Raw genomic sequence first — 16834 nt, 5'->3', positions numbered from 1 at the left:
ATTGAGTTTGTATAACCTTTGACCTCTACGTCCATTTTACTGTGACTGTTTGGCGCAGTGGTCTAAGGCAATGCATCGCAGTGCTAACTGTGCCACTAGAGATCCTGGTTCGAATCCAGGCTCTGTCGCAGCCGGCCGCGACCGGGAGACTCATGGGCGGTGCACAATTGGCCCAGCATCGTCCAGGGTAGGGGAGGGAATGGCCGGCAGGGATGTAGCTAAGTTGATAGAGCATGGCGTTTGCAACGCCAGGGTTGTGGGTTCGATTCCCACGGGGGCCAGTATAAAAAAAAATATATATATATATATGTATTCACTAACTGTAAGTCGCTCTGGATAAGAGCGTCTGCTAAATGACTAAAATGTAAATGTAATGTGTTTGTATTCATAGTGATAAATATTGATGTAGTGTGTCTTGTCTCTCTGTTTGTATTGATAATGTCCAGGCACCCGCCCACCGCTCATCAAGAGCCTTCCCAAACCCATTGAGAGCCTGATGACCCGCTGCTGGTCTAAAGACCCCTCCCAGAGGCCCTCCATGGAGGAGATAGTCAAGATCATGACTCATCTTATGCGAGTAAGGCCCTCCTAGATACAAACACTAATTCTAATAGAGATGCATTAAATGAAAGATTGCCTTACCGAGATGGCCGTCCTGCAGTCAAGTGGCCTCCACAGTGTCCATTCCAGTGTTCCCTTTAATTCTATGCCGACACCGACCCTGGATGCAAGGAGGACTCTTTCCATGGTGTCCTGTTCTCAGACTGCTTGCCTGGTCAGATGGTCAGTGTTGGGAATGTCACTCTTACATTTTCTGTCAACCTCTCTTTTCCAGTGCTTCCCAGGATCTGATGAACCCTTGCAATACCCGTACCAGTATTCAGATGAAGGACAGAGTAGCTCTGCCACCAGTACAGGTAGCTACATCTATATTGTTGAAATAGTGGAAGCTTTTATTATCCGCACTAGAGTTTTACCTACATAAAACATAATTGAGGTAATGTGGAAATATCTCTTCCACCCCTCTATTGGGTATTACAGGTTCCTATGTGGATAACACTTGCACCAGCAACAAGAGTGACACAACCATGGAGCATGAGGACTCTCAAGGGAGCAACGACACCATCAACATCACACCTCAGTTTGCACATCAGTTCAGGCCAAAGGTAACGCAGCAACCTGTACTGGTACCTGGCTAGCCATGTCTATCACAACAATTAAACCTGAACAATTTACTTTGTCAGGTGACTAGAAAGAAAAGGTAGACAAATTAATGCAATTAGCTACATTTGTGTGGATATGAACAAAATGATTTACACAAGCCTCATATGAAAGTAATCACTGTCATTTTGAAGTAAATCATCAGTACACAAAATGTAATTGAGACTTTTTGACCATACTGAATAAGTAGTAAAGTGTACTGTAGGCCAACAGCATGCATTGTTTTGTCTGTGCTCTCAGGTTGACCCGTTGCGGAGCCTGCCTCTGTCCAGAGGGGGCAGTGTGGAGAGCCTGTCGGGGCGAAACCACAGCCTGCTGTCCTCAGAGAGCAAGAGAATGAGCGCAGACCTGTCAGAGCTGGAGCACAGGGTGCCTTTCGCTCCCGCAGGTAACATCAGAATCGACACCCTACACACACACACCCCACAATGGATTATACAAATATAGGACTACATATTTTCGACATCACACACTTCTAGAAGAGATGCATACAGTTCATACATACAGCAATGTTACGTCAGCTACTGAAGTGAGTTTTATTTCAATACGAGAGCGAGAGAAAGGCATTCTATGCCATTAGAAGCTACTATCAGGTCAGCAGGTAGCCTAGCAGTTAAGAGCATTGGGCCAGTAACCAAAAGGTCACTGGTTCAAATCCCCAAGCTGACTAGGTGTGGGAAAAAATCTGCCGGTGACCTTGAGCACAGCACTTAACCCTAATTGCTCATGTAAGTCACTCTGGATAAGAGCACCTGCTAAAATGACTTCAATGTAAATCATGTCTCCTTGTCTGCCAAGATGCATTTCATCCGCTTTCATGTCTGAGGTGATGTCTCACTCCTCATGTAAGCTCCTCCATATGCCCCTCAGCACTGGTGCCAATCATCTCCCCTCCTTCACACAGATCTAAGGCTCAGAGGCTGGGTTTATAGACAGGAAGCCCAGTTCTGATCTTTCTTCCACTATAGACCAATCACATCAGATCTTTTCACATCAGCTCTTTTTCAGAGCTGATTTGATTGGTCAAAAGACCAATTAGTGAAGAAAAAAAAGATGAGAATTGGGCTGCCTGTCTAAATGCAGCCAGAGAGAATGACTTGTATTGATCATCAGCCCTGTCAAAATGAAGCTTCCGAGGCAGTCATTAAGGCATGAGGAAGCTACAGCCTTAGCCTCTATTTGTCAGGATTTGTCCTCACGCTTTCTTTTCAGCTTACTTTGAGACTGTTTTCTGTGAAATATTTTCAGTTGTCTGTCTTATTGTTTAGAATAATTTCACATTGTTGATGTTGTCCATGGTATATCATATGAATATTAGTTTAAAATGTCATAAGTCATATATTTAGCTTTAATATCATCTGTATATCCTCAGTGCTCCTCAATAGTTACTATATATTACAATATTCATCTATTTATTTTATTCTATTTATCATACATATTCTATTGGTACAGTCAAACTGCTTGTTAACTGAATGCCTGTTATGTCTGTGTTCTGAGACTTCCTATGCTGTGGCTAAAGCAGCATCGCTAGCACTGTGTTGTCAAACTAACCAACCAACCTCAGGACAGGACGCATGTTGCCCGTGCAATGTGCATGTATGTGTTCTGCAGGCCAGTATAGTCCAGAGGGGAGCGAGGACAGAGCACCGTCTGACATGTCTGCTCCAGCTCTGGGCCCTCACTCTTCCTCTGCATGCATGTGTACGCCAGCTGTGTGTGTATTTGTTGCAGCACGTCCCCAGTATAAACGAGGCCACCGTAAAACGGCATCATTTGGCACCATTCTGGACGTTCCCAAGATCGTCGTCACAGGTACCAGTGCGGACCACCAGGCTACCTGGTACCCTGGGTATAGCTGGCTTGGCTGAACTGAATCAGCGGGATGCTCTGACACTGCTGGGCCTTTAGTGTCTGTTACTCCAGATCTCACAGGCTACAGGGGCCACTTGTAGTCATATGAGTCCCAAATGGCACCCTATTCCCTATAGAGCCCTATGGGCCCTGGTCAGAAGTAGTGTACTAAATATGGAATAGGGTGCCATTTGGGATGCTGCCCTTATATTCTGCCTTGGCACTTTACATTTCAATTGGAATAGGGGATATTATTTCCAAATATTTCCTCTCTCTTAGGAACCTGACTCACAACCAGTGATGACCCAATACAAATCAGTATTGAGGCTATGAATGATGATAAACCTGGAGTAACACACACAGTTGTCTTTTCCCTCTGTCTTTTGTGGTTTTGTTAGACGTTAAGAGGGACATGAGTTACACGTGGTGGCTGTCTTATCTGTGTTTCACCCTCCAGGCACAAGATGCTGATCAAGCCATTTCAATTCCCACAGATCCATCTTTTTTTCGACATATCTAATCCAGATTCATGGATGAATCCAAACTTGAGTTAGCCTGGTGTGCAAAAACAATAGAATAGACTTGATTAAGTGGCACGTCATCAGGTTATTTTGATCAGCATCATGCCATCAGAAGGGGGGGTGAAATGGATGTGATAAGATTCATAACTCATGGCCCTGTCTCTCTCTCTCAATGTCCTTCTGGCTTTGCTTCAGGCAGGCAGGGAGTAAATGGGTTGGCTTGGCTTGCTCTGTCTGGAGTTGAGCTCCGCTCTCAGCTCGTCTTTGTCTTTCGTGCATAGAGAACGTCTGTTAAAAGCTTGACACATTTTTTTTTTTTCTCTTTGCATCCATTAACTTTGTAAAAGTCATTTTGATTCATTTACCTCACATTGAGGGTCACAGCTATTATTACCACCCGAGATAAGGATGAACGAAATGGGGACAGCAGCTATCTTGACTGATGGATATCACACAAAAAAGTTGTTTCTATTTAGGAAGTAGGAGCTGCGTGAGACATGTTGAATGAGTAGTTAATTAAACAGTGTGACTAAAGGAGACGGCTGACGTAAGGGGATATTAAAGGTATGACAGGGTTGTTATCACTATATGTGGCACACCTAGATGTCACTCATTTATTCAGTTCATTTGAACCCAGTCTCCATTTAGTAGTTCAATTAGTATGAAGCGGTACTAGATTTTTTGAAGTTCTGGATTGGCATTCTAATTAAAATGTCTATTCAGCGGTCTAAGGCACTGCATCGCAGTGCTTGAGGCGTCACTACAGACCCGGGTTCGATCCCAGGCTGTGTCACTGCCGGCCATGATTGGGAGACCCATGTGGCGGTGCACAATTGGCCCAGCGTCATCCGGGTTAGGGGAGGGTTTTCACGCCCCTTGACCTTTTCCACATTTTGTGTTACAGCCTGAATTTAAAATGGATTAAATTGAGATTTTGTGTCACTGCCCTACACACAATACCCCATAATGTCAATGTGGAATTATGTTTTTAGACCTTTTTACAAATTAATTAAAAATTAAAAGCTGAAATGTCTTAAGTCTAAGTATTCAACTCATTTGTTATGGCAAGCCTAAATAATGTCATGAGTAAAAATGTGCTTAACAAGTCACATAAATTGCATGGCCTCTGTGTGCAATAATAGTGTTTAACATGATTTTTTAAACGACTACCTCATCGCTGTACCCCACACATCTGTAAGATCCCTCCGTCTATCAGTGAATTTCAAACACAGATTCAACCAGAAAGACCAGGGAGGTTTTCCAATGCCTCGCAAAGAAGGGCACCTATTAGTAGATGGGTAAAAATAAAAACATTGAATATCCCTTTTTCCACATGGTGAAGTTGTTAATTACACTTTGGATGGTGTATCAATACACCCAGTGACTACAAAGATACAGGCGTCCTTCCTAACTCAGTTGCCGGAGAGGAAGGAAACCGCTCAGGGATTTCACAATGAGGCCAATGGTGACATTAAAATAGTTACAGGGTTTTTAATGGCTGTGATAGGAGAAAACTGAGGATGGATCAACAACATTGTAGTTACTCAACAATACTAACCTAAATGACAGAGTGAAAAGAAGTAAGCCTGTACAGAATAAAAATATTCCAAAACATGCATCCTGTATGCAATAAGGCACTTCAGTAAAACTGCAAAAAATGTGGCAAAGAAATTAGCTATGTATTGAACACAAAGTGTTATGTTTGGAGCAAAAACAACACGTCACTGAGTACCACTCTTCACATTTTCAAGCATGGTGGTGGCTGTGTTATGGGTATGCTTGTCATCGACAAGGACTTAGGAGTTTTTTTAAGATAAAAAGAAACGGAATAGAGTTAAGCACAGGCAAAATCCTAGAGGAGAACATGGTTCAGTCTGCTTTCCAACAGACACTGGGAGACAAATTCACCTTTCAGCAGGACAATACCCTAAAACAGAAGGCCAAATATACACTGGAATTGCTTGCCAAGACAACGTACAATTCAGGTGTGCGAAGCTCTTAGAGATTTACCCAGAAAGACTCACAGCTGTAATCACTGCCAAAGGTGATTCTAACATGTATTGACTCGGGTGTGAATACTTACGTAAATTAGATATTTCTGTGTTTCGTTGTCAATACATTTGATAACTTTTCTTAAAAACAAGTTTTCACTTTTCCATTATGGGATATTGTGTGTAGAAGGGTAAGAAACATATATTTAATCAATTTTGAATTCAGGCTGTAACACAACAAAATATAGGATAAGTCAAGGGGTATGAATACTTTCTGAAGGCACTGTATAGGCCTAGAACAACAATCACTGCAGTGACAGATTAGCATTTTTCTCAATCCAACATTCAGTGTATTGTTTGTTTCTGTGTGTGTGTGTGTGGATCTGCCTGTGTGTAGTGTGTCTATTTGTTACAGAGTTTTGTGCAATAGGAGAGGTCAAGTTAAAAGGATTAGACCAGTGCTTAGACCTACTTTACCAAAAAATAGATGGGCAATTTCCTCCATCCATTTTCCCTGTGGTGCCACATCTTGCGAACATTCTACATTCCAGGTAGTTTTAGATGTTAGGTTTCATGTAAAAAGTTATGCATTCACAATTTTGTAGTTTTTAGAAATAAAAAATAATCCGTTTTGAGGGTATTGTTGAGTCACGTTTCTAACAACTTACTTCAATTGTCCCAAATTGTTTATTTTAATGGTTTCCACCTTAAATATTTCCCTTATTGCAGTAGTTCAAATGTTGTATGGGTCTGGGATTGACGGTAAGGAGTGTGCGGATGCTCCCATCGCCAAATAATTCCCAGCAGCTGGATGTTCCGACAGTAAAACGTGACTCTGAAGACATTGTTCATAATTCTACAGCATAGATGGAACTAATAATACTTCTAACTGCCAGATGGCTGGAAGTTCACCTGTTATTCTGAAGACACCAGGCAGGTCAGAGCCAACCTCATGTTTACCTTGGCTGGGGATGAAGGAGTGGAGGCAGGTCAGAGGCAACCTCATGTTTACCTTGGCTTGGGATGAAGGATTAGAGGCAGAGTAAGAGCCAACCTCATGTTTACCTTCGCTTGGGATGAAGGATTGGAGGCAGGTCAGAGACAACCTCTGGTTTACCTTGGCTTGGGATGAAGAATTGGAGGCAGGTCAGAGACAACCTCAGGTTTACCTTGGCTGGGGATGAAGATGTGGAGGCAGGGTGCAGATCAGGGCCAGGCCAGACCTGATAGTGCTGTTCAGCCCAGGACCCCCTGCCCGTTGGCCTTGTCTTGTCTGAGGCCCAGTAATGTGCTGTGAGCCCTGAAGTACCCTAGTTCCCCATCACCAGCAACCCTTACTCACAGCCCGCCCCCCCAACCCAAACAAGCAGATCTGCACAAACGTGACACAATGAGGCTTAGCTATTCATGTGGTAGGTGTGGTTTTTGGTGGTGTGTGTGTGTGTGTGTGTGTGTTGTGCCGTGTTAGTGTGGGGGTTGAGGGGGACGACTGCTGCGCTATGGTCACGTTATGGCCATGCCAGAGCACATGTGACATGCCAGGGAGTCAGGGGTTAAATCTGTGCAGCTGTCCCATCTCTGTGTGGCTCTGTGGATTGGATACCCCACTTTTCACAGACCTCAGGCAGACACGGACAGACGACAGACAATTTCCCCTGGAACTGTCTCTAGGTTTTAACGGTTCCTCTATCTCTCCATCCTGTCCACAGCCACCTGTGAGGCACAGAGACGTAGATCTGTACAGGACCTCCCGGGAGTCGGCACAGAGTCCAGCCAGGTAAGATGTTCTACAGTAGTCCAGCCAGGTAAGATGTTCTACAGTAGTCCAGCCAGGTAAGATGTTCTACAGTAGTCCAGCCAGGTAAGATGTTCTACAGTAGTCCAGCCAGGTAAGATGTTCTACAGTAGTCCAGCCAGGTAAGATGTTCTACAGTAGTCCAGCCAGGTAAGATGTTCTACAGTAGTCCAGCCAGGTAAGATGTTCTACTGTAGTCCAGCCAGGTAAGATGTTCTACAGTAGTCCAGCCAGGTAAGATGTTCTACTGTAGTCCAGCCAGGTAAGATGTTCTACAGGAGTCCAGCCAGGTAAGATACTATACAGGAGTCCAGCCAGGTAAGATGCTCTACAGTAGGACAAGGCCTGGATTGACTAGTGTAGCACAGAGTAGGAAATGCATGTTATGAAAGCATTCTCAAAAGCTTCTTGTTTTCTCACCTTTCATTTGGTTTCCTTCTAAAGTAGTATAGTATCTTCACTCTCCCTCTGTGAATTGCATTGCATTGCATTGCATTTGAGCTGATCATGTTTTGCTTCCTCAGAGGATTTGATAGATGCTTGGTCAAACAAGGTGTCCTATGGGGGAAATGCTACATGACTTAATGGAGAATGTCACTGTTGAGAAGATGAAGATATTCCAGGTGTAGGAAGAACATTCTCTTTTTCCCCCCACAGACAACCGTCAAATAAGCCCCCTTCCCAGAGAGTCCCTACATCCTCGCATTCCTAAACATTGGTTTCTACAGTATATTTTGTTAAAAGGCATGTGTCTCCCTGTGCATTTTTTGCAGTAGCAAAATTCCCGTTTAGTTTAATGAGAAACTAGACTCTCGACATGGATTGATTTATTTTTATATTGTTCTTGTCTTATACCTTTTTGCGCAAGGTTATCTGTGGAGGTCAACTTGTGAATTCCCAGTAGTGTGACCGAGTGTTCTCCCGTGTACATAAGTGTGTACATAACCCCAGACAGACTTAAGACCTTGTTTTTCACACTTTTTACTTGACAAACTATACGTTGTTTCACCCCACTGAAAGAGGCTTAGGATTGCCATGTGGGATTCTGTTGCCGTCTGAAGCCATGGGATGACAGCCATAGTCATTGTTGACTTTGCTTGAGGTTCTGGTGTTATGTGCTCCGTGGACAAAAACAAAAGCGGTCCTGTATGGCTCAGTTGATAGAGCATGGCACTTGTAACGGCCAGATTGTGGGTTTGATTCCCGAGGCCACCCACTCGTAAAATGTATGCATGCACGACTGTAAGTCACTTAAGATAAAAGCTTCTGCTAAATGGCATACATTATTATTAAAAGGGCCATTTTGTGAACATGTATTTCCACCTCTGATCTTCTATGATTGGCTGTATGAGTAATTGACAGTGTTGTTGGCCTGTTACAGGGGCTGTATGAGTGATTGACAGTGTAGTTGGCCTGTTACAGGGGAGCCGGAACAGCAGCAGGTCCTCCAGTCCAAGTGTGAGGATGATGCCGCCTGATAAGACCAGCAGCAGAGGGTACAGTTTCTCTCCCGATGACCCCACAGGTATAGTAGTATGTGCGGCAGGTAGCCTAGCGGTTAGAGCGCTGGGCCAGTAACAGAAAGGTCGCTAGTTCGAATCCCTGAGCCGACAAGGTGAAAAATCTGTTGATGTGCCCTTGAGCAAGGCCTTAACCCTAATTGCTCCAGGGTCACCGTTGATCATGGCAGACCCTGGCCATGACCCCACTCTCCGAAGGGGGAGTTGGGATATGTAAAAAGACAAGGGTCTATTTCTGTTGAAGGACTTCTGGTGTCTATTGATAACTGTGTGCCTGCCCAGTGGACTCGGCTTGCACCGAGTCCACTGCTGTCACTGTCAGAGCAAAAACAAACACAAGTCTTGCTCTCTCCTGCCCAGATACCAACGGCTCAGACAACTCCATTCCCATGGCATATCTCACTCTGGACCACCAGCTGCAGGTAGGGAATCATTTCATACCGGACCTCCCCTGTCCTGCTAATGTTAAGCATTCTTTTATTTTATACCACGATACATCTTGTTCCCACTCTCATCCCATTCAACTGTTTTTGTGGACCTGTCAAAAAACAATATGGTGTCACAGTGAATCTTGATTATTTTTATTTTGTTGAGTTGCTATTTTGTTTTAATTGAAATGTTGATGTTTTCCCTCTCAAAGATGATTTCAAGGACACTGCAAATTGACTGTTAACTCAATTAGGGCAGGATAACCTCTGTCAAAGTGAGAAAATTATTCTATCTAAAAAGAGGAATGTCTATAAATACCCACTGGCAACGGCGGTGAGACATTTTGTGTATTTTTAAAAGCGCAGATGAATCTGAGAGACTATTGCTAAATGTATTTTTATCAGCTAACTGGGTATATGCTCCCTAAATCAATGAATCACATGGTTTATTTTCAGCCCCTCGCTCCTTGCCCAAACTCCAAAGAGTCCATGGCTGTGTTTGAGCAGCACTGTAAAATGGCCCAGGAGTACCTGAAAGTGCAGACAGAAATTGCCTTGCTGATCCAGAGAAGGTAAGTGGTGAACCTTTACTGTACCTCTCCATCTTGTAGGGCAAGCGTTCAGCCACCACCAAAGGGCTGAGGTAATGTGCTGTTCTTTCATTCTGTTAGCACTACAGAGTTCAGTGTAATTAACTCTAGTCTGTACTGTAGGCCCTGCTGAATGTGACCGTACACATCTGGGCGATCCAAGCAGACAAAAACGTCTCCCCATTTAAAGGGGTGGGCTGTCTTGTGACTAACAGAAGAAGCAGCTCCGTCAGATGTGAAACATGCATTTAGACTTGGGCATATGACTATGCTGAGGGCAGAGGTCCACCCAAAGGCAATGACTAATTTAGATGACAAATGCAATTCAAACAGCCCTGCTAAGCTGTGGAAGTTGAGCGTAGTGGAACAACTGACTGTGTTTGGATAAAGAGCTAATCTCCTATTCATAGACCATGACTTTAGCGAGAATTACCACATTTGTGGAATCAGCGGTTTTCTCACAGAAGCGATTCGATGCTTTGGTGCTCCGTCATCCACCAGCCTCTCAGCTGTGCTTATTGCTTGTGATGTTATTCCTCTGTCAAGCACAGAGTAATTCACAGTTGTCTTAATCAATGGCGTCGCAATATGCAGAAATTTAGCCGCCATTTCCTGGTTGTTAAAATTGTAATAGTTCGCCTAATTTCAGTTTAGGTGACAAAATAAGCAATGGATAGTGTAGAGAATCATTGTACCATCTAAACAGCTATGAAATATATTTTAATTAAACCAAAAATATTGTATTTTCAGCTGTTTGAAGCTGGTGTACAAAACCAAAATTAGAAGACTCAAAAACGAAACTTAAAGAACGGGAAGCATAGAAATGGAGCATATAGAACAGAACTACCGCTTCTTAGACTTGCTTTCAATGACAGATCTATAACTCACATTTCTATGTGTATTTGGTCGGGTCACCCAGAAAGTTAGATATTGCAGCTTTAATGTCATATCTCTTTCCTATCTTTCTTGCGCTCATTCTGTACGCTTTTCTCTCTTCTCTTATCCGATGCATTTCTCTTTTGAATCTTAGTCATGTTTGTATTTTCTCATGTAATCTACACTGCAATTAGGTTTTCTGTATTGTAAAGTGCACCATTGTGGCACGTTGTATGTGTAAATAAAACCAATCTATATCTACAGGAAGGAGTTGATCGCTGAACTGGACCAAGATGAGAAGGACCAGCAGAACACGTCCCGCCTGGTCCAGGAGCACAAGAAGCTGCAGGAGGAGAATAAGTCTCTGTCTACCTACTACCAGAAGTGCAAAAAGCAGCTGGAACTGATCCGCGCCCAACAACCGAAGAGACAGGGCACCTCATGATGAGCCACAAGCTGGCCCCTACCTGGATCATGCTGCAGAGACACACAAACAAAATGTCCCCATGTCATATCACCTGCTCTCGTCCTCTTCCTCTCCTCTACTGTCCTGGGTCACCTGTAGTCTGGTCTGAAACCCAAATCTCTCCTCCTCCCTCTGCCCCATGACAACTATGATCTCAGCCTATGTGCCCCCTCCCACTAGCGTCTGGGCCCTGTAGGTTCCAGTGGATCTTGTTTTACCTTGTACTGTAAAGAGACCTGTGTTTTACTGTATACCTGCATGTTGCGTCATAGACACACTGCTGATTAACATGGAATGGACAATGAGGTGTGCACTCAAGCAGGCTGTTATGGAAAGTCTCTCTCTCTGTGTCTATACGTTTGCACATGTTTACAGTATATTCTTTGATAGCAGACCAAAACAATCAGCATCCATCTACCCTCTCTGTCCATAAAGAGCTGTTATCCCGAGGTTGTGATTTCCCTAGGTTCAGTGAACACAGAGGGCAGAGGGGTGGGCTTCTAGCCCTCGATGGTCAGCCATCCTTTGGGTCAGGAAGGATGCTTCTTGAGGTGTGAGTACTGTACAGTAAACTGCTATTGCCTTGTGTTCCACTGAGCCTGATGGGAGGGGAGGCCAGTGAGGGGTATGAAATATGTTTGTCTCTATTGTTCTCAGGGCCCCTCGGACCCTCCCCTGGGCTGCCTGGTCAGTGTGTGGCCTCCCCTCCTCACATTGGTTAGTCTGACCCTGACCTGTGTCCTTGAGAATGTGAAAAACAAAGATGGTCTAGACAAAAAGTGTGAATTACATTCAGAATTTTGTGTTTTTAATTAATTACGAGCAGAATGTATTTCAGACTGTTTGATCACTAAGTTCTAAGTGTGTTTTTTTACCCTCTAATGAAAAAATTGCCACCCTTGTATCCATATAATGTAGACGTCTCTGTTCTTGCCCCTAGTTTTTATGGCAGCGTGACCCATTACAGAAGAAATCCACCACAACCTGACAACCTATCTGAAAGTATTTAATGTAGGTTGCATTCATTTTAACGAGGGATGTATTTTAGATATGCCTTGTACATCCAGGATGTGTTTGTGGATAAAAAAGGAATGCCTTGGCTTGTTAAAGTACCTGTATAGAAACGTGGGTTGGGTCTCAAACAGAGATGCAATATTTATAGTCTGCTTTCAACAACAAAAGCAAAATATGAGACTTATTTTCTCAACCTGCTTAAGTAAAATAAACTATGTATGAGGTTTATTGTGACTTCAGTATTTTATGTTTGTTTGTTTCTTTCTTTTTATTCTATAGTTTTACTTTGTATAAGTAAGACACTGTTTTTGTGCTAAGAATTATACTTTTATCTGGTATGGGAATATATAAAAGAATGAGAGACCTATCCCTCTCCTAAATGTTTGTTTTTAGTTCACATGTTGCCTTAGAATTTGATTGCTAGCTTTTGAAGTACTTGACTTGTTTTTCTTTGCTTTATTGAGGGGGGAGAAGTTGTTCAATTGCGCCTCATTTTAATGTAGTCAGTGAGAATGATGTGACTGTGTTTTGGGGGAGGATTGTATATTATGCTAATGTTTCCCAGGAGGCTGATTGTCTGGTCAAATGAATGATGTTAATATGCTGCAAAGGAAATCATGATGAAATCTGTCACTGCTTTTCCCAATGAATAGAATTCATCCCAGTAGCTTTAAGTATCCATGCAAAAAGAAAGTTGATAAAATAACTATACTTAAAAGGAGAAATAATCTTACTTTAAAAAGTTGTCTTGCTGTTTCATTTGAGCAGACCTGTCTTAGGTACAGTCCTTCAAATATTTTGCACAATCTGATTTTACTGATCACATGTAACGAACAGTTTGGTTCTGGTACTTTGAAATACACATTCTGATGTACGAGAGATGATAGGTGAAATTGTGGGTTCATTTGCTGCAGTGAGTGTATATACCTAGTTTTTCAGTTTAAAGTTATGTTCACTATATCGTTTCATTTACCATTTATAAAATGTTTCTTAAGCTATTGGGAACAGGTATGTGCCTAGGAGGGAGGCATCATTAAATAAACTAAACAGGGACAAATTGTATTATTTGAACATGTTTCATATTTTTGTATGAACCAGAGCAGGTGCACATTTACACACCCAGACACTCAAATAATTCATCAAACATATTGATCCACATAGCTCATGATTACTAAAAATGCCAGAAAATAGTCCCTAATTATTATGATTAGAAGGTGGGCTAAATGAATCTGCATGTGTGTATTTTCATGTTAGGTCTCAAAGCTGCCAGTAACACCCTCAAAACAATGACTGTTGTGTGGGCTGGGGTAAGGCGTTTACATCTGTACTGGCAACACAAAACAGTCTGGTAAAGGATGGACGACTGATGACTCGCATCACATCAGTCAAGGACATTACTGTATTCTTTGTGTCTTATCTTTTCTAGTGGTTCATTGTCTTATACAGTGAGTGTATAAAACATTAAGAACAACTTCCTAATATTGAGTTACACCCCCCCTCCTTTTGGCCTCAGAAAAGACTCAATTCATCGGGGCATGGACTCTACAAGGTGTCGAAGCGTTCCACAGGGATGCTGGCCCATGTTGACTCCAATGCTTCCCACAGTTGTGTCAAGTTTGCTGGATATCCTTTGCGGTAATTTTTTTTTTTTTATGTATTATTTTTTACATTATTAGCTCAGAAAGTGTTTTGTATCATTACATACAGCCGGGGAAAACTGTTGGATTAGATTTGTGTGTATTGGGTATATGTTGTGAAATTGTTAGATATTACTGCACTGTCGGAGCTAGAAGCACAAGCATTTCGCTACACCCGCAATAACATCTGCTAAACACGTGTATGTGACAAATAAAATGTGATTTGATTTGACACGTGTCAAATTGTCTCAAGGCTTAAACATCCTTCTCTAATCTGTCTCTCCTTTATCTACACAGATTGAAGTGGATTCAACAAGTGACATCAATAAGGGATCATAGCTTTCACCTGGTCCGTCTATGTCATGGAAAGAGCAGGTGTTCCTAATGTACACGGTTTATTGGAGATATCTGGGTGTCATATTGTATTCGGCCAGGAGGTGGCGTACAAGATCTAGACCTGGTATAGTCACAGCGTTTCGTACTGTAGCCTTTTTGGTGTAGTTGTTCACTGTCCAGGAACTGAGGCCATTTTTCACAGACATAGAAACCAAGCATTGCCACTGCGGTGTAACAATTGAGGGGATCAAACCTGCTTTTTACATTGTGTGTAATGATACAATACCCAGGGTAACCTAATGTACTGATTGTATGAATGATAAACTTTTTATATTGGGCAAAAGTTACACAAGTCCCTAACAATGCTGGTCAGATTTGCCTTTGATATTGAAGTCAGCAAAAAACAATGATCTGTTTTCTCTTTTCTAGGGCGAAACTTACGTAAGACAGGGTTTATATTTCATGTTAAAATGATCTCTCTTCCGCTTACAAAGGCTTTGTTTTCACCCTCACAATAAAGTTGATCTTGTGTGTTTGAAGTTGACTGCTAAAGAGAAGACAATACATCATTTCATTGAGGAGAAATGATGTCATCTTCCTTCTGCAGCCAGGTATTGTGTTGTGTGCTCTGGCTGGCCTGCATGTCCTTGTTGAGCGCTGATGGAAATAAGGATATTGTTAGCAGGCCTATCCTGTGCTGCTTTGTTCTCACAGGGACATTCACTTCTCTTCCTGTCTCTGCAGACTAGGTCGAAAATATACAGGTAAGATAACGTCGTCACAAATCTAAGTCCAGCGCAGTTGCTAACTAGCTTAGCTGGTCCCTGGTCCCATTGTTGCAAAGAGTTGTGGGATATTAGGATGATGTTTTACGTTATCTTATCACAGCACTAGCAACCCATGGTTGACCAACTCGCTGACCAAAATGGCTGACGTTTGGACCATCATAAGAAGGTTCATGTCCATTCTAGTATTCTAAATCTATGGGTGAAGGTCTGTGTGGCCAAGAAAACAAGAGAACCATCTTTGGAGTGCGTTCCAAATGCACATTCTATTCACTTCATAGCACACTACTTAATATTGCACTTCACTCTAGGGTGTCATTTGGGACGCTCATAAAAAAGTCTTAATACGCAGTGTATCTCATTTCCTAGATCATCATGTCTTTCTGTGTTAGCAACTGTGAAGGTGTGATTGTGTTCACACATTGATTCTGGTTGCATGCATGAATCCAATATTTTACATTCTTGATAGGGGATTAGTTCCATTTGTAAGAACTATTGTGCATGTGTTGTAGGAAGAAATGGCATACTGCATTACATGGCTAGAGCCAAAAAGACCAGTGTTGCTATGAGCATAGATGTAGCCTCAATCACTAGGCTCTCACACAAGGCCTTTCCTCTGGTCTTTGTCTGACAATGATGTTAGCAGTTGGCATGAATGGCAATATGAATTCCTATAGTATGAGAAGATATTGCACAATGATATTGTTCATTACTGCTATTTGTAGACACGACTGTTGAGGTGAAATTACTGCTTGCGCTGAAGTCCATTATAACAATGTGCGGAGGCAGAATTATCATCTTCTCTCTGATAAGGGAAGTTGCACTTGAAATGTGCATTCGATTTTATCTATCTTGTGGTAGCCATGGAAACTGTGGGACATAAGTAGGTTAGAAACGGTCGGCGAGATGCAGTTTTTAATAATGGAAAGAATGTGGGTTATAATATTTTACCGGTAAGTTGGTCTATAAATTGCGCTGTGTGCCAGATACGTATTCCATTAATCTGTATGAATCCCTGGTTGGCCTTCAAAGAGGCTGTGGGTGATTTATTTAAGTTCTCATCTGCAGAGTCGAATACATCACACAGAAAATGACTCCTGTTCCAGCTCTGTGTTGTCAGTTTACTTGCTGTACATCATATCAGGCGTAGTATTGCATGTAAGGCTCTATCATATATTTGGACAGTAGTAAATCATTAACTTTGACAGACATTGTAATATTTTATTACCATAAAAATAAACAATCTGTAATTTTCTAAAATTATTTACTGGATCAGAAACAGTTAGCAACCAAAACTGAAAATTGATTACCCATTAATGAAAAATATCAAAAAATATTGGGTAGTAAACGATTGCAAGTACTGCCTCACTCCCTAGAAGTTCAAAAGTATCCTCATTAGCATCCGTCTAAAGATAGCCTGGCTGAAATTCTCAACAGAAATAATTAGATGTAATGGCAATTAAGCTAAGCCACCCTATTGTATAATTTTGTCCTGGAATTAACAGTTGTAATGTTCACACATTTTGATGACGTGAAAGGTCCAAGCTCTATGCAAATCCTGCAGAAGAAAGGACTGAGAGGATACATGACGCCGTTTCTAGTCCTGTTGAGGGTGACAGTGACAACCTCCCACCAAGACAGAGGCGGGGATATATGAACAAGAGGTCTCCAATGTGTGTGTATGACAGACAAGATGTAATGGGTTGTGATAGAAAGACTAATACTAGGAAAATGTCTGTTGACATGTTATATTTTGTATTGATGTGTTCCCATATCACAGACGCTGACCCCATTGAGATGACT

General features: G+C 42.2%; 1 protein-coding gene across 2 annotated transcripts in view; it reads left to right on the top strand.

The window, feature by feature from the left end:
- The window catches only part of LOC121552876 (mitogen-activated protein kinase kinase kinase 7-like), a 29869-nt gene extending 16534 nt beyond the window's left edge, over positions 1–13335 (top strand). The window contains exons 8-17 of one of the 2 annotated variants that reach the window (XM_041865963.2): positions 447–577; positions 836–917; positions 1042–1166; positions 1462–1609; positions 2953–3033; positions 7294–7361; positions 8802–8904; positions 9260–9321; positions 9784–9899; positions 11058–13335. In XM_041865963.2, the coding sequence (XP_041721897.1) occupies positions 447–577; positions 836–917; positions 1042–1166; positions 1462–1609; positions 2953–3033; positions 7294–7361; positions 8802–8904; positions 9260–9321; positions 9784–9899; positions 11058–11238 (1097 nt within the window). In that variant the 3' untranslated portion in view covers positions 11239–13335. The remainder of the gene's footprint in view (positions 1–446; positions 578–835; positions 918–1041; positions 1167–1461; positions 1610–2952; positions 3034–7293; positions 7362–8801; positions 8905–9259; positions 9322–9783; positions 9900–11057) is intronic. The other variant, XM_041865964.2, reaches the window with a different exon arrangement.
- Positions 13336–16834: the final 3499 nt, after the last annotated feature.

Source organism: Coregonus clupeaformis, chromosome 36 (genome assembly GCF_020615455.1).
Source record: "Coregonus clupeaformis isolate EN_2021a chromosome 36, ASM2061545v1, whole genome shotgun sequence".
Lineage (NCBI taxonomy): Eukaryota > Metazoa > Chordata > Actinopteri > Salmoniformes > Salmonidae > Coregonus > Coregonus clupeaformis.
This window is presented reverse-complemented; position numbering and strand designations above follow the sequence as displayed.